The sequence below is a fragment of the Papaver somniferum genome, chromosome 8 (genome assembly GCF_003573695.1).
Source record: "Papaver somniferum cultivar HN1 chromosome 8, ASM357369v1, whole genome shotgun sequence".
Lineage (NCBI taxonomy): Eukaryota > Viridiplantae > Streptophyta > Magnoliopsida > Ranunculales > Papaveraceae > Papaver > Papaver somniferum.
Window position 1 is genome coordinate 97,405,811 of NC_039365.1, and position 22,362 is coordinate 97,428,172.

Sequence of the window (22,362 nt, forward strand, 5' to 3'; positions counted from 1 at the left end):
TTTTATCAAAAGAGTTTCCCTTAACAATACAAAAAACTATCTGCAGAAATTGTTTTTTATAAGTTGGAAAACAAGAAATCAGGAACACAAATCCTTTTGATTCTCTTTGAAGTTCCTTGATAAAACAGTTCCTTGGGTGTTTCTCAACCTACTAGATGTAAGAGTTGTTGGAAAGAAACCCTTTCCTGGTGTAATAGCTTTCAAGACTAGTTCACATTGTGTCTTGGTGACCATACGTCTGAGCTCAAAAGATTTATTTGTTGAGTCTTTACTCCAAATATCTTGGTTTGGTTTTCCAAACAAGTCCCTTTTGCACACATGTGGATTACACTACTTAAACTCGGTTCCCGTATGTTGGTAAATCCTATCCCAGAACGCACTCGAACCAGATCAAGTCCACCGCTCGGCATATTTAAAGTGAAAAATCTTCTTCACCTCCTTCATTCACAAACGAAGAAGAAAAGCAACTGTTCACGAACAGTTGATACTCTTAACCCCAATTCTCAACCTTTTTGAGCATTCATGAGCTCATTTTGTCACTCTACAAGAAGATACATCACGGGTCAACTCTTGTTCCTTGCTTCTCTGAAGTTTGAAACTCCACCATTGTTATCAGTTCACGAACCAGGTAAGTTTCTCAGCCTTCTTCTTTACATACCTTAACATTAATGAGTTTTAGGAAAAGAGAAAATCGTTGGTGAAAGTTCGGGAACCCAAAATCGTGAGAAATCTTTCTTTGACCCAAGCCTGAGAATTAGATTCATGAACTCTAAGGCTCGTGAATACTATTTAGAATATAGTACTAAGAAACCCATCATGGAAAGGATTTACTACCCTTCTGTTCTTAGGGTAGATGGTCTGTCTGGGTTATTTGAGAATCATGAATGGGGCATTATTCATCGCCCCATGGGGACTGCTTACATGGAGCCACTACAGCATTTTAAGGTTTTAACAACCCAGAGTAGCAACAGCACGAGCGTCGTTGCGAAATTTCCGTTGCTAATTTCGCAACGGTGGACTGCTGTTGCTAATTTCGCAACCGCGAATTTTCAGTTGCGAATAGCAATCGTTAGTTGTTCATGCATGCGAAGTATGCGTGTGGTCGGGAACACTTTGACCTATTTGTACTCCCAAGTCAAAGTTTGGTCAAGTTCTCTTCTTTTTGTTTCTCTTTTAGCCTTATCCGCCTTATCTTTCCTTCCTTAAAGAGTTTTTTCAGCCACAATTTTTTTCAATTCTTTTTCTTCTTCGAAACTACAGCTGTGAAGAACCCTAGTTCAGCAACAAATTCAAACCCATATAACCAGATCGATTACGAGACCACCATCGATCTCTTCTCTTCTCAAGACCCCATCTCAGGTTCAAAAGTAAACCCTAGTCTCTTCTTCAACTGACTTTTTCTTAATGAAGAGCACAAAGTCATCAGAATCAGATTCAGATCCCCTTTGACAAATCGATTGAACCACAACAACCCTAGTTCGATCTGCAGGTAATTATCATTTTTTTCTGTGTATATGTTGGTTTTAGGTTTATATTTGCTAATGAATTTTAGTTGGATTTTTTATTGCAATTTGAAGCATCGATCTAAGATTTTAGGTCATCTGTGAGATTTGGAAGCATCGATATGATAATGAGATAATAAGGTCATCTTTTTGTTCTAGATATATGGATCTGGGTACTTATTGATCTGTTTTTGTATTTTTGCTTTTCTATCTGGCGGTGTTGGTATTCGAGGCTTGGTATTCTCTGGCGGAGTTGTAGTAGCTTCAGGTGGAGGTGATTTTGTAGGGGGTGATTAGATTATGAAGCAGAGGTTCAGGATGAAGATGAATCCGAAAAATCAAAACCATAAGTGAATGATTAAGATGATAAAGAAGGTGATAGTGGTGGAGAGGTTTGTTCTTTTATTTCATAATATCTTTGAAGTCATTTAAAATTATTAACATTTTTTTCTAATTTTAGGTTGTTTGATTTTGCAGGAAGATGAGTATAAGGAAAATAAGCTTTATTCCCCTTTATATTTTGGTTCTCTAGATGTTTCTCTTGGTAATTGTGCAGCTTAATTCTCAGTTTCTGACATTAAAAGAGCTGATTTATCTTCATATTGATCTATCGAAGAGGAGCCAACTATAATCGCATATAGAAAAGTTGTCTTTATAAATCTTTTCGGTAGATATTATAATATGAATTGACTAGGAGTCTTAGGACACCTTCCCCTATATGTGTTTGATTATTATTTATTAATCATGTGCATTATTATTATTGAGCAATAAAATGTATTGGCGGGTTATCTGATCAAAAATATCATGCATATGGTTTTCAGTTCTCGAGGTGTGGTGTTGGCTTCTCGATATGGAAAGATTGTGTTTGAGAAAACCACGTAAGCAAAGCTCGGTGGGTTCCCATTTATTCCTAGACTGCCTTCTCGGTTTTTCTGTTTTATGTTTTATACCTAGTCTTTGTTATGGTTTAAATGCTTATTTCATGATTCTGTTCAAATGTTAGTTCATGAACATTTTTATTTATTTATTTTTTCAATCTAGATGCTCTTCTAATTATTAGCTTACCTGACGGACCAACTACACAAAGCTAGTCTTGCGCAAAGATATTAAGTTATGTCTATTCAGGATTACACCATCCACACCTTGCTCATTGCTTATTTGGGGAATTTTGAAACTCCAATTTGATATGCCTGTATTTCCATTCCACTCACATACGGACGGCCAAGTTGATTTAGATCATTAAACTATGAATACAATAATGACATCTATTTGATACCGGCAGAATCATGATGGTGAATTGATGTTCTTCCTCAACTAAAAAATTAGGTTAGGGTTTCTTCAAATCATATTTCAAAATTACTAGAATGTCTTAGGTAACATTTTAGTACTATGGGGGCGGGAATTGGAGATTATGGTGGTGGGGACTTGTAGTAGTATGGGACTTGCTATTATAGATGGTGGTGGTGGGGGTGGTGACTTTTAGTAGTATTGGGAACCTACTGAAGTTGGTGATGGTGAGGGTGGTGAACATCAAGTATATTAGAATCTTGTCATATTTATTGTTTTTTGGTTGCCTCTTCCTTTATGATTACTGATTAGTGTATTTCCACTTACAAGGCTGAATTGGGTCCATGGAAACTAATTGGGGTTCATGACACATTTTATACCCACACCAAAAGATATATGGGGTTTCCGAAATGATGGTGAAATAACTATTTTACCCTTCTCTAATAGCTTCTTCTTCTCCCATTCTTCTTCTCCTCCGCTCCCTCTCTCCCACTGTTTCCCATTCCATTAACGATTTCTGAAAAAAAAAAATTCTCACCGATTCATCGTCGTAAGTGAACTAAAAAAAAAGGCTTTCAACTGCAAAATTGCAGTTACAGTTCCAGGGTCGTTAACCACGATTTTTTATTGCTTAACGATTTTTGATATGCATGTTGAATTGATAAAAAATCGTTAACCATTAGGGTGTCGTAGATAACGACTCTAAACCTGGTTTTCTGCCCTAGAATAGTGTCGTCTAGGGATTTCTAAATCGCTAACAACTCTATATGATACAAAATTTGTTCCCTGTTCAAAAAATAGGAAAGGTCGTCATGTCAAATGGTTGTAGTCGTTAACTATGTGGAAGGGTCGTCATGTGAAGTCGTTAACGATGTTGAAGGGTCGTTTGGTTTTATAAATTTTGCTTGCCGACCCTTGATCTATGAAATGGCTCGCTAGGGTCGTCAGTATATATGAGTGCCTAATTAACGACCCTAAGAGTAACATCTTCAGAGGGTAAAAAGTTTTAGAGTCGTTGGGTTCTAAACATATTAAGTTAACGACTCTATATGACCTAACTAGCTGGAGTCGTCAATTATATCACACTTGGTTGACGATTTTTCATAACCTGCAAAAGTTGCAGGTTTGAGTCGTCAAAGGTTGTGTCAAGTAATTGACGACTCCTTAGAGTCGTTCGTTTTATTACCCTCTCAACTTAACGACCCTCATTCTGAGTAGTTGCATAGTGTACATGAATCGACCACTTGGGGCATCATTCATACAATTTGAAGAGTATAGGAAGTTTACTTGATTGTTTTGAGTTTCGGGTTCTTCATTTTGATGATTAGTTCCTTCATTTTGAGCAATATGATTCCTCTACTGGAATCCCCCAAAAACTCAACTTCTTCCTCTCCACAATACAAAAACACAATTTTTCTTTTATCAAAATTTTATCTCTAAATCTGATTTTAATCTAAATAAACTAATTAACTTAATTACCATTAATGATTTGGGGTAGTTTAGCCATTTAAAAAAGTTGGGAATAAGAGATAACTCCCAATTACTATTTCATGACATTTTTTATCCCGTAACTAGGAGTCCCCATTATTTTTCGGGCCCCAATTCAGCCTTGTTTTTGTACTTTCAAGGAGAATGAGCAGCTTCAATTTCCCGCTTTGGAAAACTCGAGGCTGAGGACATTGGTTAATCAGAGGTAACTAACAATAGTTTAGTAATTTTAGCTTTTCAATATTATCCACAAGCAGGAAAGTCTGAAAGGTGTTAGCTTCTATATAGAAGTACGGATTTTATGTCCGTAATGGAGCAGTATTGACACGCCAGGCCATAAAACGACACGTGTATGCATTCCTGTCTCTCCTATATGTCCAGATGCCTTCTATGTATTTTCGTTTGCATCCTCGTTTATATTAAATTGGGTAGCATCTGGTGCATTATACCTTGCTTACTTCCTTATAAATTTTACAGAATAAACGTATTATTTAGTTTCCCATGCTTATGGCTGATTAATTACTTGATTTTTGTATCATGAGTTGTTATTTCTTTGTGTATTTCGTAGAAATATATACCTTGTTGATACCTGTCTTATCAAATATTTTTTTGCATTTGCTGAGTTGATAGTTTCATATTGTAGAACACTCCATATTAGTGTTATGGTTATTACTTATTAGTCTTCTTTAATTCTTATATTTGTTTGCAATTTGAATTGGCAGCATCAACTTTGTAAAAATCTCAGGCTGAACCCTGGCATCAAGACCCTCTTTGTGGACCATACGTGTGGACAACCAAATGGCGCCCATGCTCCTTCCCCTGTCACTAACTTTTCTCCGGAAACATGTTGTTCGTGATGTTTCTAAGGGATATGCTGCTGCTGACCTTTCTCCGGCAAGTCTCTGTTGTGATCTTCATTACTGCCACGAAGCGATTGCGTTTAGTGAGTCTTCATAATTCAACAAGTTCTTAATTCTTTCATATTTGTGTAACTGTGATCTCAGTACTGAAATATCAAATTGGTTATTATGCAGGTATCTGGGCTTAAGTCAAAAAACAGTACTCTGATGATATTTTAGCAGTAGCTAACTCTACGTATAATTTGCTGAGGAAATTGGTTAAGCAAGCAGAGTCTCGTAATAGTTCTGGTGATATTTTAGTCTTTCTTTCCCTGTTTTTCAATGCCTCTGTCAGTTGACACAAACTAGGTTACCCATCCATTTATCAACATCAACATAAATTGAATATTGTATGCCAGTCACAAAATTTTAGGTTCTCAACAATACAGTTTACTTGTGTACATTTGTATCAATTGAAGAATCCTTTCTTTTATAATATCATGTAGTGGTGATTCTCAACAATACAATTTTGTATGGTCATTGTAGTTTGTGTATCACCAATACAGTTTTGTATGGGAATTGTAGTTTGTATATCTGTGTGGATGTTGAATATGGGGAAATGGGTAATTGCAGAAGGGGAATGAATTTTGACTAAGTCAATAAACATAAACTTGACCCCTTTTTTTTGTGGTTGCAAAAAATTAACAACATCAGAGCTTTGTTGCTAAATTAGAACCAAAACCAATAAATTAGAACCAGAATCAACAATATCTAGTTCCGAGTAAGGGTATTCCTGTAATTAGCAACAGATTAGCAACAACAGCCTGTTGTTGCGAATAAAAAAATTCGCAACGGCACCGTTTCTGACCGAGATTAGCAACAGAGCTTATGTCGTTGCTAAAAATTGCGATGCCGTGTTTATCAACTGCAAAAGCCTGTTGCGACCCCGTTTAGCAACAACTACGGTAGGTTGCTAATACCTTAAAATGGTGTACTGAGCTAACTTCTCAATTTTATGCAAAACAGCATGAGCCTGATTTTGTCAACTGCTCTTTAAAAACCATTGTCCAAGGAACAACCTTCCTTGTAAATCGATAAGTAGTTGTTGAACTGATGTGCTTAACTCAGACTGGTGATTTTCTCTTGCCACCTCCTAAGCACTTGAGACCTACTTCAGAGGCTTTATCGAATTTTCTCATTGGTAAGATTGCTCCTTGGTATGAAGGGAAAATTGATGTTCATGATGCTGAATTGTTTCTCAACATTGCTGGGAAGTTTTTGGTGGCTAATCTGATTCCCAGCACAATTGACAGACAACTATGGACCAGACCTCTTGCAGAACTGGTTTATTATGTCGTAGAAGAAAGGAACATTGACTTTTGTGGCCTTATTGTAAGACAAATGATAAGTGTCAGACAAATTTCAAAGAAGACTCATGGGTTTCCTTGCCTTATCTCAAGGATCTGCAGTCAATTCGGCATTGTGGCTGTCGGAACCAATTTTGGAAGACCAAAAGTCTTTTCCATGAATAGTGTCAGAAAGATGGCCATAACTCCTGCAGCACCCAACTCTGAACTCACCCTCCTTTAGCAAGAAAATGAAGTCTTGAAAGGGAAGCTGGACTATGCTGAGACAGCTCATCCTGAACTAATTGAAAAGTTCTATGAAATTGAAAGGGATTTCTATGAGTTGAGTGATTAAACTCTGTTTTTGCTGAACTTCTTGTGTGGGTCTACTTTTAAAACCGTTACTTTAAGGGTTGTAATAACTTTATATTTTATCTTTGGATGTTTATTTTTCAATTAAATTGCTAAAAGTGTTGCATCCACGAGAAGTTTAACATATAAGTCAAAAGTCATCTCTATTATGTCGGTATGAAAGTATTGATAAAAGATAGAATGAACTTTTGACAAACAAAAGTTAAAGCCCTTTATGTCATTATTTTGATAAAAGAAATGATAAAACTTTTCTTTACAAGGATTAAGTCTATTATATGTCATTGTGTAAATAATGATGAAAAATGGAATGAATTCTTGTATATTCCGCAGTATTGGTCTTCTCCGATCCACATTTTTGTGCACATACTATGTTGCTCCGTAAGTTCTCTTATGTCGAGCATGACCAATTGAATTGATCATTTTTGTGGTTGATTCAATTGAGAGTTTTGGATTCAAATTCATGTTTTCATGTGATTTGGTTATATCCAAAGAAATCCTTATTTTCTTGTAAAAGCAAGGTCTCCTTTGTTGTTCTTTCGAGAATGACATTTATGGGGCAGAGTTCTTAATTGAACTTGTGCTTAATTGCCAAATCTTTGTGGGGAGTGCGGCTGTGGAATATTATAGGGGTTATCCTGTATCTTTATAAACTCCTTGATGAATGCATTTAGCTTCGGCTTTATGATTGCATCTAATTAGTTGGTATGTTATTCTCTTTTGGTCATGAAGTATCTATATGAAAATTTCATGAGGATGCCACTAGTTTTCGTACCTGTTGATGTTGGTTTTTAGTTAAGGGCTAAATTTGTAAAAATTTATCTACCTGACCCGGCATCAGATGTAGTAGACATTGATATGTCTATATTCCACAGGGAATTTGGAGAATATATATGATGAGTACCTATGTCTCTCTTCATATTATATTGAAACTCAAGCTCCTAGATGAATTTTCCACTAGTATAGAGCCTAATGAGTGTATAAGCTCCTAGCTGCATTACTCACAAATGTCGGAGCCTGCTGAGTATTTTTCTTGTGCTTATGTTCCCTGGCAGAACCTTTAATATTGGTATGGCATGACGGATTTGTGTTCACTCGCAGCAGAGTAGCAAGGACCTCCAAGTGCCAAGGATAAGGCCCTTGCACAAAATACTCGGTCAGAAAGAAAAGAATAAACAGAGCCTCGGAGTAGGAGCAACAACGAGGGAAGCGTGGCCATGCCATAGGCTAGCCGGCACCACTTGGCCACGCCCCATGCTACCCAACCGGCCCTTATTCCTTTATTGACCAATCAGGTCGTATCAAACCTTCCACACTCCCATGAGTTGTGGGGGCCCATACTTGCCGGCCCTATTCCCCATCGACCAATCAGGTCGCATTAAACCCGCCACGCGCGCCAAAAGGATATCCACGCCCATGCTTTGCCGGCCCCCTACTTTTATTGACCAATCAGGTTGCCCTAAACCTGCCGCAACATTAAAAGAGGTGAAAATTGCGTCAAGTGGTCGCCATGCCAAATTGGCTTCCCAAAACCGCGCCAATATGCCAAACGAGCATGCCGAGCGCACATGCCAAAACACGCCAAACGTGCCAACGCGCCATAAATAGCGCACCTACGTGCCAACCCAATTTCTGTTCGTGACCAACGCTGCAGCAGACTTCAATTTGGTTGTCCTAACCAAAAGCACGACCATGCTCTAGGGGCGGTGATGAAACCCTAATTTCTAGTTGTAGCACAAACTACGCCACTCCAGGCCCACAACATGCCACGAGCCGTGGAAACCCTAATAAAGGCATCACAACATGCCACTCGTGGAAATATTGACTCTTGTGGCCATTTTCACATAACGGCCTGACTATGGTTCTTTTGGCATGACTCTAGCACCGTTTACATGAAACGCCGTTGTGCCACGGACGCATGACATATGCGCTAATTAGGGTTTCGGCATGACAAACCCTAATTTAGGAAAAGTTGCTACGCCAACCGAGCCAAACAATGTTCCACGGAACATTGGGATCGATGTGGCCACTGAAACTGATGTTGCCACACCACATTCAAGTCTAACACCAACGTGCCAAAAATTTAGTGGCCACGGTTACGCTAGGCGCCACTTACACCATCATGCCGATGGCATGCACAAACTATGCCAGCGATTCCATCGTGCCACTGGCATGCATGAACTATGCCATCCATGTCGCGGTGCCACTGGCATGCGCCAAAGGCGCCACTATGCCATTATCAGGCGCCAACAGAAGGTAGCCATCATCAACGGATACCCTTCCTCATGAGATGCAATCTCATCCATCCAAGTTCGCGACCGAACTGACAGACTTGTGGCAAGGTTTAGGCGACCAGCCGCCTAAATCCAGTGGCCATGGCTACGCCAGGCGCCACTCGCACCACCGTGCCACTGGCATGCACGAACTATGCCAACCATGCCGCAGTACCACTGGCATGCACTAAAGGCGCCACTGTGCCATTATCAGGCGCCAACATAAGGTATCCATAATCAACGACTACCCTTCCTCATGAGACGCAATCTCATCCATCCAAGTTCGTCACCGAACTGACAGTCTTGTGGAAACTTTTAGGCGACCAGCCAAGACAAGCCTAATAGCATCACACGCTATTTTACTGCGGCAAGTCCCATGACTTTGACTTGCACACGTAGCAAAGTGCTACATGTTTTCCATAAAAACACTCGAGACATCAAACATGTCACAAACTGGGGGATACTCATCAGGGTATTGGTCTGGCGGTTTACAGCGTACGGCGTGCAATACGCCCGTTACAAGAAAGTGTCATGAAGCAGGGCGGTTAGGAAAGAAATAATGGTGTAAACGGATCCACTTCCTTCATCATGGAAGCATAAACTCTGATGTTACACGTTACTCCGCTTTTCCACCACTCAATCGTTTCCACTTCCTACGAGACCAGGGTACGTTTTATTACGACTTGTATAAATAGCTCTCACCTATTTCCACCAGACAACAACTTTTGGTCGGCAACAACATAGTATCCAGAGTTCACCAAAGAACTGATAGATTTTGATTCTGCAAGCCAGTTCCACTTTCTGATACAAGTCATAAAACAAACCACACCTTCAGAATTAACGATTCTGGTCTCAACAATCTCTTCGCTTCCCTCCCTAATATCAACCCTTCTCCTTCACTTTGTGACCGAAGCAAGCCTAAAATGGCCATTTCTTGGTTTAGGCCAGGGTTGTACAGATTGATCTCTCGAATCAAAAGTACTCCCCTGCAGTGCATTGTTTAAGGTTTATATTTGTTTCGCATCCATACACCCTAATTTACCAGAACCAGCAGAAACAGTTTTCACCCACAAACAATACCTTTGCCAATTTATATTGATAAAAAGGGGGAGAATTAATATGTAGTTTCATACTACAAATACATATGGTTTACGGATCATTATGTAAGGGGGAGTGGTTTTCATGTTGAGATGAAGTATTGACTAAGGGGGAGTGATACATATCACCATAGTATTATTGTCAAAGTTGTGATACAATTGAACTTTGATGCTGTATAATGATACAATGACATTGTATAACAATGATTGAGAGCATTTGTTTTCTCATTGTTATCTTTAAGGATCTTCAACAACTATGATGCTGAGTTGAATACGTTTAGAATCATGGAGTACTTGGAAGTTACGAAGATTTCGAGTCGTGTTGAATATGCTAAATAAATCAAGCATTTGGATGAGAAGTTACAAATTTTTATTTATTTTGTAATCCATATGTATTGATAGTTTTGTCACTAAAATTTACAAAGGAGGAGATTGTTAGAGCACTGCTCGGTCGAACTCGCATGCGTTGCTATCTCAAGCATGTTTGTCAATGTTAGTGATCAAAACTATAAGTCTTGATTTCTAGCCTATTTGTAGATGTCTCGGACTAGGACATAGATTGTGTAGTTTAGCTTAGACTTCACGGCATTGATCATTTGAAAATTGTCGAGTAACATCTTACATGGTTTGTGTGATACAATCATTTGGTGTTGTCTTAGAATGTTTCGTTATGAATATTTCAATAACTTGAAAATTTCTTTGATGCTAATAGTCTGTGAAAACGGCTATTGTCATCCTCTAAGAAAGTTTCAATGATTGAAATAAGAGTTTAGAAAACTTAACCGTTATTGGATATGTCATGTTGTGCACTCTTGCACATATGTATTCCATATCCGGGAACCATAGTATGCGCACCCGTTTGTGTACCGGTTGGTTTGAGAAATACGGGAACCTAAGTATGCATACCCATTTGCGTACTGGTGTACATGTTCATGTCCGAGAATTTCTGCTGGGGTTGAAATTTCTCCCTGTTTGCGTACTGGCGAAACCCAATCTTAGTCCGGGTATTTCAAGTATGCGTACCCTTTTGCATACTTGAAGGTTAAAGTTCTAAAATTGGTTATGAACATGAACATAAACATTTATATAATAAGGAATGTAATCTTTGCAAACCGTGGCTATAATGTTCATGATTGATTCGAGAGAATCAAACCGATTTTGCTTCAATTGTGTTCTTGTATAATTCTATGAGAATATAGCAATTGAACAACTCTTTAACTAGTTTCATTTGAGTCATTTGAACTAGTTATGGTTAAGATGAATAAGGTTGATATGAGAGTAATTATATGGCTAACCTCGATTAACTATTTGTGAACCAAGATGGTGTACACGTTTAGGTACGGTTACATAAACCTAAACGCGGGTACATTTCATTTATGTGTTACAAGCTAAGTTCGATCTAACGGTTTAAAGATATTAGATTGGTTGAATCAGGTTTTTCATCTAACGGTGAATATTGAATGCTTTGTTACCAAGGTAACTTGGATTGCAAACCCTGATTTGAAAACTATATAAAGAAGAACTCTAGCAACTGGGAAAACTAATCCCCACACCTTCTGTGTGTTATTAGTTGCATAAACTAGAGTTGATTCTCCTTTAACCTTAGGTTTCCATCGAGACCCTGTAGGTTAACAACCTGAAAGACCTCTTTGGGATTGTGAAGCCAGACCCAACTATTTTCTTTGTAGTTGCGTATTCTGATCTTGCCCGATTCTATCGTATTGAGTTCAATTTAAATAATTGACTCGAGATTAATTTCTCGGATAGGCTAGATAAAAGAAATCACAAAAATCTTCGTCTCATCGTTTGTGATTCCACAATATCTTGTTTCGCTAGTCGATTAAGATTATTGTGAGGTGATTGATAATACTAGGATGTTCTTCGAGAATATAAGTCCGGTTCATCAATTGATTCTTGTTCACCTTGATTTATCAAAAGACGGAACAAAAACTCTTGGGTATTTTTGTGGGAGACAGATTTATTCAATCTATAGACTTTTCTGTGTGAAACAGATTTGTATATCAAGTCTTCGACTTTGGGTCGTAGCAACTCTTGGTTGTGGGTGAGATCAACTAAGGGAATCAAGTGCGTAGTATCATCCTGGGATCAGAGACGTAAGGAATGTAACTGTACCTTGAGTTAGTGTGAGATTGATTAGGGTTCAACTACAGTCGAGTCCGAAGTTAATTTATAGTAGGCTAGAGTCTGTAGCGGCTTAATACAGTGTGGTGTTCAATCTGGACTAGGTATCGGGTTTTTTTTTTCATTTGCGGTTTCCTCGTTAATAAAACTTCTAGTGTCTGTGTTATTTCTTTTCCATATTATATTTTGTTATATAATTTAAATATCACCGGTTGTGCGTTAAGTTCAATTAATTAGAATATCCGACCTTGGGTTGTTGATTTAAATTGATTGACACTTGAACATTGGTCTTTGGTACCGTTCAAGTTACTCCTCTTATATTAAATCTGGCTTGCAGATTTCTATTTGCTTATTGTGGATTGAATTAAGAGTTAGAGATATTAAACTCGTTGATATACTTTACTCTAGATTGAGTCTGACTGTCTAGTTGATTTTCTAGAAAGTGTATTGGAGTAAGTCCTTTCAAATTTTCAAACGAATTTGTTGGGTGTGGTTGTTAGACCCCCGCATTTTCAATTGGTATCAGAGTAGGCACGTTAAAGACCTCATAAATCTGTGTTTGTAGCGATCTGATATGGACAAAAGTGTTATCTCAATAAATGCACCACTATATCCAGGGATTCCAGAATTCTCTTCCATGATAAATTCTGTAGAAGAAATTCCATCTAAACCTTCACCAGGCTTAAAATCCCTTGAAGTTTTTTCAGGAATTGAAGAAAAACTTAAAAGCCTAACTTCTGATGTTGATTTATATCTCCAGAATGAACAAGAATCTCTTGACATGATAATTCATGTTATGATGAAAATATTTATTTTAGGTTGATATAGATTTGTTAATCAGTAAGAGTAATGCTCCTCCCCCGTGTAATCATTTTAGTTGGAACAAACTAAACAATTTACATGAAGAGTTTAAATATCAGTCATCTGAGTATATCACCTCAAAGCATGAATTGATTCAGTGCTCAATTCTTGATACTCCCTATCAAGGTAGTAGTATTTCCTTCTCTCATGAAGAAGCGAGGACGTCTCTTTTATCAAAAGAATTTCCCTTAACAGTACTAAAAACTATCTGCAGAAATTGTTTTTTATAAGTTGGAAAACAAGAAATCAGGAACACAGATCCTTTTGGGTTCTCTTGAAGTTCCTTGATAAAACAGTTCCTTGGGTGGTTCTCAACCCTACAAGATGTAAGAGTTGCTGGAAATAAACCCTTTCCTGGTGTCATAGCTTTCAAGACTAGTTCACGATGTGTCTTGGTGACCATACGTCTGAGTTCAAAAGATTTATTTGTTGAGTCTTTACTCCAAATATCTTGGTTTGGTTTTCCAAACAAGTCCCTTTTACACACGTTTGGCTCACACTACTTGAACTCGGTTCCCGTACGTTGGTAAATCCTATCCCAGTACGCACTCGAACCAGCTCAAGTCCACCGCTCGACACATTTAAAGAGAAGAATCTCTTTGGTTTCTTATCCTTCTTCTTCATCTCCTTCATTCATAAGGGAAGAAGAAAAGCAACTGTTCACGAACAGTTGATACTCTTGACCTCAACTCTCAACTGTTTTGAGCATTCGTGAGCTCATTTTGTCTCTCTACAAGAAGATACATTACGGGTCGGCTCTTATTCCTTGCTTCTCTGAAGTTATGAAACTTCACCATTGTTATCAGTTGACGAACCAGGTAAGTTTCCCAGCCTTCTAGTTTACATACCTTAATAATAATGAGTTCTAGGAAAAGAGAAAATCGTAGTGAAAGTTCGGGTACCCAAAATCGCGAGGAATCTTTCTTTGACCCTAGCCTGAGAGTTAGGTTCATTAACTCTAAGGCTCGTGAATACTATTTAGAATATAGTACTAAGAAACCCATCATGGAAAGGATTTACAACTCTTCTGTTCTTAGGGTAGATGGTCTGTCTGGGTTTTTTGAGAATCATGAATGGGGTATTATTCATCGCCCCATGAGAACTTCTTACATGGAACTAACTGCTCAATTTTATGAAAACCTGCATGATCATGATTTTGTCAACTGCTCTTTCAAAACCATTGTCCGAGGAACAACCTTCCTTGTAAATCGACAAATAGTTGCTGAACTGACATGCTTAACTCAGACTGGTGATTTTCTCTTGCAACCTCCTGAGCACTTGAGACCTACTTCAGAGGCTCTATCGAACTTTCTTATTTGTAATATTTCTCCTTGGCATGAAGGGAAAATTGATGTTCATGATGATGAATTGTTTCTCAACATTTCTAGGAAGTTTCTGGTGGATAATCTGATGCCCAACACAATTGACAGACAACTATGGACCAGACCTCTTGCAGAACTGGTTTATTATGTCGTAGAAGAAAGGAACATTGACTTTTGTGGCCTTATTGTAAGACAAATAATAAGTGTCAGACAAATTTCAAAGAAGACTCATGGGTTTCCTTGCCTTATCTCAAGGATCTGCAGTCAATTCGGCATTGTGGCTGTCGAAACCAATCTTGGAAGACCAAAAGTCTTTTCCATGAATAGTGTCAGAAAGATGGCCATAATTCCTGCAGCACCCAACTCTGAACTCACCCGCCTTCAGCAAGAAAATGAAGTCTTGAAAGGGAAGCTGGACTATGCTGAGACAGCTCATCCTGAACTAATTGAAAATTTCTATGAAATTGAAAGGGATTTCTATGAGTTGAGTGATTAAACTCTGTTTTTGCTGAACTTCTTGTGTGGGTCTACTTTTAAAACCGTTACTTTAAGGGTTGTAATAACTTTATATTTTAGCTTTGGATGTTTATTTTTCAATTAAATTGCTAAAAGTGTTGCATCCACGAGAATTTTAACATATAAGTCGAAAGTTATCTCTATTATGTCGGTATGAAAATATTGATAAAGGATAAAATGAACTTTTGACAAGCAAAAGTTAAAGCCTTTTATGTCATTATTTTGATAAAAGAAAGGATAAAACTTTTTTTTTGCAAGGATTAAGTCTATTATATGTCATTGTGCAAATAATGATGAAAAATAAAATGAATTCTTGTATATTTCGCAGTATTGGTCTTCTCCGATCCATATTTTTGTGCACATACTGTGTTGCTCCATAAGTTATCTTATGTCGAGCATGACCAATTGAATTGATCATTTTTGTGGTTGATTCAATTGAGAGTTTTGGATTCAAATTCATGTTTTCATGTGATTTGGTTATATCCAAAGAAATCATCTTAGGTCGCCTTTGTTGTTCTTTCGAGAATGACATTTTATGGGGGAGAGTTCTTAATTGAACTTGTGCTTAATTGCCAAATCGTTGTGGGGAGTGCGGCTGTGGAATAGTATAGGGGTTATCTTCTATCTTTATAAACTCCTTGATGAATGCATTTAGCTTCGGCTTTATGATTGCATCTAAATTAGTTGGTATGTTATTCTCTTTTGGTCATGAAGTATCTCTATGAAAATTTCATGAGGATTCCACTAGTTTTCGTACCTTTGTCATATTGACAAAAAGGGGGAGAATTAATGTGTAGTTGCATACTACAAATACATATGGTTTACGTATCATTATGTAATGGGGAGTGGTTTTCATGTTGAGATGAAGTATTGACTAAGGGAGAGTGATACATATCACCATAATATTGTTGTCAAAGTTGTGATAAAATTGAACTTTGATGATGTGTAATGATACTATGACACTGTATGACAATGATTGAGAGCATTTGTTTTCTCATTGTTATCTCTACGGATCTTCAACAACTATGATGCTGAGTTGAACACGTTTAGAATCATGGAGTACTTGGAAGTGACGAAGATTTCGAGTCGTGTTGAATATTCCAAGGAAATCAAGCATTCGGATGAGAAGCTACAAATTTTTATTTATTTTGTAATCCATATATATTGATAGTTTTTTCACTAAAATTGACAAAGGAGGAGATTGTTAGAGCACTGCTCGGTCGAACTCGCATGCGTTGCTATCTCAAGCATGTTTGTCAATGTTAGTAATCAAAACTATAAGTCTTGATTTCTAGCCTATTTATAGATGTCTCGGACTAGGACATAGATTATGTAGTTGAGCTTAGATTTCACGGCGTTCATCATTTGAAGACGAGGAACTACTAAGGGGAGCTTGTGGAACTTCATCGACAAAAGGTATGTGGATACTTAAACTCATCTATCACTTGGAAAGTCTATTTCTACTCTATCTCATATATTGAGACATAAGTCGTATTACGGTATAGTTATCTATATACACACTTGAGATTTCGAGCTGAGTTTATCTCGCTTACATATTTCTCGAAATATGTGTTGGCAAGCTTTCTCTTCGACCAAGTTCATCCTATATCATGTGAAAATTGCCGAGTATCATCTTACATGGTTTGTGTGATGCAATCATATGGTGTTGTCTTGGAATGTTTCTTTATGATTATTTCAATAACTTGAAAATTGCCTTGATGCTAATAATGTGCGAAAACGGCTATTGTCATCCTCTAAGAAAGTTTCAATGATTGAAATAAGAGTTTAGAACACTTAACCATTATTGGATATGTCATGTTGTACACTCTTGCACATATGTAATCCATGTCCGGGAACCATAGTATGCGCACCCGTTTGTGTACCGGTTGGTTTGGGAAATCCGGGAACCTAAGTATGCGTACCCGTTTGCGTACTGGCGTACAAGTTCATGTCCGAGAATTTCTGCTGGGATAGAAAGTTCGCGTACCCGTTTGCGTACTGGCAAAACCCAATCTTAGTCCGGGTATTTCTAGTATGCGTACCCGTTTGCATATTTAAAGGTTGAAGTTCTAAAATCGGTTATGAACATGAACATGAACATTTATAAAATAAGGAATGCAATCTTTGCAAACCGTGGCTATAATGTTCATGATTGATTCGAGTGAACCAAATCGATTTTGCTTCAATTGTTTTCTCGTATAATTCTATGCTTCAATTGTGTTCTTGTATAATTCTATGAGAATATAACAATTGAACAATTCTTTAACTAGTTTCATTTGGGTCATATGAACTAGTTATGGTTAAGATGAATAAGGTTGATATGAGAGTAATCATATGGCTAACCTCTTTTAATTATTTGTGAACCAACATGGTGTACACGTGGTATGGTTACATAAACCTAAATGAGGGTACATTTCATTTGTGTGTTACAAGCTAAGTTCGATCTAACGATTGAAAGATATTAGCTTGGTTGAATCAGGTTTTTCATCTAACGGTGAATATTGAATGGTTTGTTACCAAGGTAACTTGGATTGCAAACCCTGATTTGAAAACTATATAAAGGAGAACTCTAGCAACTGGGAAAACTAATCCCCACACCTTCTGTGTGTTACTAATTGCATAAACTAGAGTCGATTCTCCTTTAAACTTAGGTTTCTATCCATACCCTGTACGTTAACGACCTGAAAGACTTCATTGGGATTGTGAAGCCAGAGCCAACTATTTTCTTTGTAGTTGCGTGTTCTGATCTTGACCAATTCTATCGTATTGAGTTCAATTGAAAAAATTGACTCGAGATTAATTTCTCGGATATGCAAGATAAAATAAATCACAAACATATTCGTCTCATCGTTTGTGATTCCATAATATTTTGTTTCGCTATTCGATTAACATTATTGTGAGGTGACTGATAATACTAGGTTGTTCTTCGGGAATATAAGTTCGGTTGATCAATTGATTCATAATCACCTTGATTTATCAAAAGACGGAATAAGAACTCTTGGGTATTTCTGTTGGAGACAGATTTATTCAATGTATAGACTTTTCTGTGTGAGACAGATTTGTTTATAAAGTCTTCGACTTTGGGTCGTAGCAACTCTTGGTTGTGGGTAAGATCAACTAAGGGGAATCAAGTCCGTAGTATCCTGCTGGGATCAGAGACGTAAGGAACGCAACTGTACCTTGAATTAGTGTGAGATTGATTAGGGTTCATGTCATGTACCTGCACAAGAGAGGAGAGTGTCCCTTATCATATTCAGGGTGGTAGTTTGTCTTTAATATTAATTGTTGTTAGTAGTTGATGAAAGATGATTATTAGTTAATGATAGTTGTAATGGATGGTTGGGATGTAATCATCTGTGAGGCTTAAGACCGTTAGATCTAGTTGGGGGAAAACCTAACTATAAAAAGTCTGAGTCTGTAATGAGATTCCTAACTAATTTCATAATCAAAACAGTCGTTTAACGATTTAGGCTGTGTTCTTCAGAACCAGTAGGCTCGATTCTTCGGAATTGAGAGAGGTTTATCCTCAATTTATCTATCAACCCTGTCATTGTACTTTGGTACATGAAAATTGGTATCAGCTTCATGATCCTGAGTACCTGATTCATGAAGAAAGGAGACACTACAGACAGTTGTTGCTCAACCATAACGTCATGGTGAACGATTATCAGTTTTGGAGACTCAAATGAAAGATATCAAAACCCAAGTGCGTTCAATTGAGGAGACTTTGAATTCTCAGTTTTCTTTCTTATGCAAGCATTTGGGAATTCCAGTACCAGTTATTCCTTCTACAAATTTCACACCAGATCCGGGTTCAACTTATGCTGCTAAGTCATCTGAGGAAACAAAATCAATTGACGAAGCACCAACTGATTCTCTCGAATTAGAATTGATTCCTAATTTTTTCTTCATTGGAAACGATGATGTTGATTTACTTCATAGTCAATTTGAAGACAATTCCAAATTAGAGATCAATTGCTTCTCCGAGTTATCTCCAGTTACAATTGACAAAATCAAAGATATAGAGATGCAGTTTTGGGTCAATTATTTGGAGAAGAATTCTGTAATTTCTGAATACTTGATGGTTTATTCTTTTTTCATAATAAGTTACTTCATATGGATTCTTTTGGTCTCCATTTTGATTATAATCGCTTCTTATTCGATCGAGGTAAGTTTACTGTATTCTTATCACTTACTTATGAGACATTAGTTCTTCAATCGCTTCTTAGCCTGGGGTATAACTCAAATTTTTGGTTTCTACATTCATTTCCTCGTTTATGTGTTACTGGTTTTGCATTTCTGGGTGCGAAGAAGATGTTTGTTCACAGGCCTGATAGGGATAGATTTTTGTTACTACTCTTGTTTGCTAGAGTAATTACTATTGAGACTAGCTGTGAAAACCTTGCAAGCTCAAAGTATTTGATCATTATTGAAAACAAATTGAACTGTAAGGACAGTGTTACTCTTCTTTTTGATGATACTCCTTCATTATTTGATTGAGGAAAAGAGGTAGAGCTCAGTTTAAGAACTTCTTTTTTTACTAAATGTACTGAAATTATGTCTCAAAGTGATGTGTGCTTGAATTTTTTGCCTGGATACTATACAGTTTCTGTTCCAGAGTTGATTCATGAACAAGGTGTTTCTAGTACACAACTGCTTGGTAAAATGATTCAAATAGATATTGTTTATAAGATGTTTTTTAGACATGGGTTTCGATTACATACATTCTTTATAAAGTATATCTTGTTAGCATTCAGAACTGGTGATATTGGTGATGTTTTTATGTAGTGTCTTCAAATGGTTCGGATGTGGAGAAAAGTATATTTTCCATTGCAGCTTAAGTATGGCTCGCTTCATGAGATTGAAGTTCAAATTCTTGAATCATTGGTTGTTCTTAGGATTCATATAAAGAGTTTGGAAAGTTTCTCTGAGTTTATTATGTTCATACTTCACCAGGGATTCTTGTATTTGCAACTTGGTATTCACTCTCCTCTTGTGCTATTAATTCATACACAGCATTGTAATTTGTTTGAGATGGATGTTATTAGGAAAGTACATACATTATTCGTTAAAATGTTGTTGCAGAACCATGTCTCCTGGTTTAATTGGATAATGCAGTTTGTTCTCTGCAGGTGTTTTACCTTGCGTTTTGTTACTCGATTAGTATACAACCGTGGCAAAGAGTTTGAACAATTATGGGTTTGCTTTGGATTTGATGTCACTGCTTCTAATTACCTGAAATATGCTTTTTCTCTCATTCTTCATAATCAAGTGCTTGTTCAACGTCCAACTCTTATGTACGGGTATCAATCTGAACTATTGTCTATGTATTCATATCTGCTGGTATTTGTTACAACTGATGATTGTGGTGCTAGTGGTTATCTGCCTGTGAAAACGGCGCAGAGAAACAATGTATCCGAGACTACTTTAACCTCTCTGTTTGGCATATGGCTTAGGAGTATACTGTGGAGTCTGAACGGTGGTGGAACTCATACTCTTTTACTGCTTCAACATGGTTTGGTTTATGATACAGGAGACACAGTTGGTGACTTTTGGAATAGAGGATCAATGACAAAACAATTTTCGTGTTATTGTTATATGATTTTCATTCTCAGCTCTAGATATACACATCCGCATCCATTCAATACTTCTGTCATTCATTCGCGTAGTTCTAAGGTGATATTCAACTGCAGGTTGCTTGGTAGGGGCGGTTTTTATAATTGTTTTGCTTATACTCGTACCTTATTTGATCGTGGGAAGGCATTCAAACTCAGTATATGGGGTTCTTATTTTTTGAAATGGGAGTTTGAATTTCGGTTTGTTTTTGACATGGGTTTTAATTTAGTGGTTAAATGCCATAAAGGATTTCTTCATGAGCTGGTTTATAAAATTGGGGACTGGTCAGATTGGTTTTTTGGTGCTTCAATTGTTTATCTGTTAGCTAACGGTGGATCAGAATTCTTTCTCTTACTGCTGAAGTGTGGTTCACTTGAGGTGTCGAAATGTGTTCTCAAGGAAATTTCTGCTCCTATTTTTCTTATAATAACAACAGGCGCAGAGATTTATATGGCTGTCTCTGAGCAATTAAAAATGGGTTTGGCGTTATATAGTTCACCGATTCTTGGAAGAGAGGGCCATTTTGACGGTTATATGTGGCCAGAATTCATTCTGATGTGGTACAAGGATGATGGATGGGCAGAATTCATTCTGGTGACAATGGTGTTAGTTTCTCTTACAACTGTTAAAGCTCAGTTCTTGGCCAGGGTGGACGATTACATAGGACAACACCAAGTCTATTTCCCACTATTGTTTCTGTTGTTCCTTTTTATCATAGTACTCCCAGATGTGGTGCGGAACTTTAGGACAGTTTTTCTGCAGTCAAGGGAATGTTTTTAAAATGGACAGAACGGGGCACCAGCTTCGTCATTTTCATTGGGTATTACAGACATGTTCATTGTTGGCAGCCATTACAGACATGTTCACTGTTGGCATCCAAGTGCAAGCAAGTTCAATTCAATGGTCGATTTTACTGGCGGAAATGCTTTCTTGCGTAAATATTCTACACGGCAGATGCAACCACATATGGCTACCAAGATGAACCTGCACAAGAGAGGAGACGTCCTGGAAACTCAATTCACATCCTTGAGGACAAGGATGTTTCCAAGGAGTAGGGAATGTCATGTACCTTCACAAGAGAGGAGAGTGGCCCTTATCATATTCAGGGTGGTAGTTAGTCTTTAATATTAATTGTTGTTAGTAGTTGATTAAGGATGATTATTAGTTAATGATAGTTGTAATGGATGGTTGGGATGTAATCATCTGTGGGGATTAGGACCGTTAGATCTAGTTGGGGGAAAACCTAACTATAAAAAATCCGAGTCTGTAATGAGATTCCTAACCAATTTCGTAATCAAAACAGTCGTTTAACGATTTAGGTTGTGTTCTTCAGAACCAGTAGGCTCGATTCTTCGGAATTGGGAGAGGTTTATCCTCAATTTATCTATCAACCCTGTCATTGTACTTCGGTACATGACAGTTCAACTACAGTCCAGTACGAAGTTAATTGGTAGTAGGCTAGAGTCTGTAGCGGCTTAATACAATGTGGTGTTCAATCTGGACTAGGTCCCGGGTTTTTTCTGCATTTGCGCTTTCCTCGTTAACAAAACTTTTGGTGTCTGTGTTATTCTTTTCCGCATTATATTTTGATGTATAATTTAAATATCACAGGTTGTGCGTTGAGTTCAATAAATTAGAATATCCGACCTTGGGTTGTTGATTTAAATTGATTGACACTTGAACATTGGTCTTTGGTACCGTTCA

At 37.5% G+C, this 22,362-nt stretch overlaps 1 protein-coding gene across 7 annotated transcripts; it reads left to right on the forward strand.

Annotated features, from left to right (window-relative positions):
- The first annotated feature begins 18,492 nt into the window (after positions 1-18,492).
- On the forward strand, positions 18,493-21,976 carry LOC113302210. Of its 7 annotated transcripts, XR_003336703.1 has the most exons (4): positions 18,493-19,210; positions 19,831-20,020; positions 20,161-20,345; positions 20,499-21,976. XR_003336703.1 is itself a non-coding variant. In XM_026551079.1 (3 exons), exon 3 carries the CDS (start codon positions 20,338-20,340, stop codon positions 21,436-21,438), a length of 1,101 nt encoding a protein of 366 aa, XP_026406864.1. In that variant the 5' UTR covers positions 18,493-19,210; positions 19,831-20,020; positions 20,161-20,337; the 3' UTR covers positions 21,439-21,976. The 7 variants fall into 6 exon arrangements, 6 of the variants coding, with proteins under 6 accessions (XP_026406864.1, XP_026406866.1, XP_026406867.1 ...); XM_026551079.1 differs by having other exon boundaries at positions 20,161-21,976; XM_026551082.1 differs by having other exon boundaries at positions 20,175-21,976.
- The last annotated feature ends 386 nt before the right edge of the window (positions 21,977-22,362 follow it).

Bases quoted from the DNA above. Each gene is read 5' to 3' on its own strand.
- LOC113302210 (XM_026551076.1), top strand. From the start codon at position 20,077: ATGGATGTTATTAGGAAAGTACATACATTATTCGTTAAAATGTTGTTG. The intron at 20,346-20,498 runs GTATCAATCTGA...CATATGGCTTAG, and splicing joins CGTCCAACTCTTATGTACGG to GAGTATACTGTGGAGTCTGA.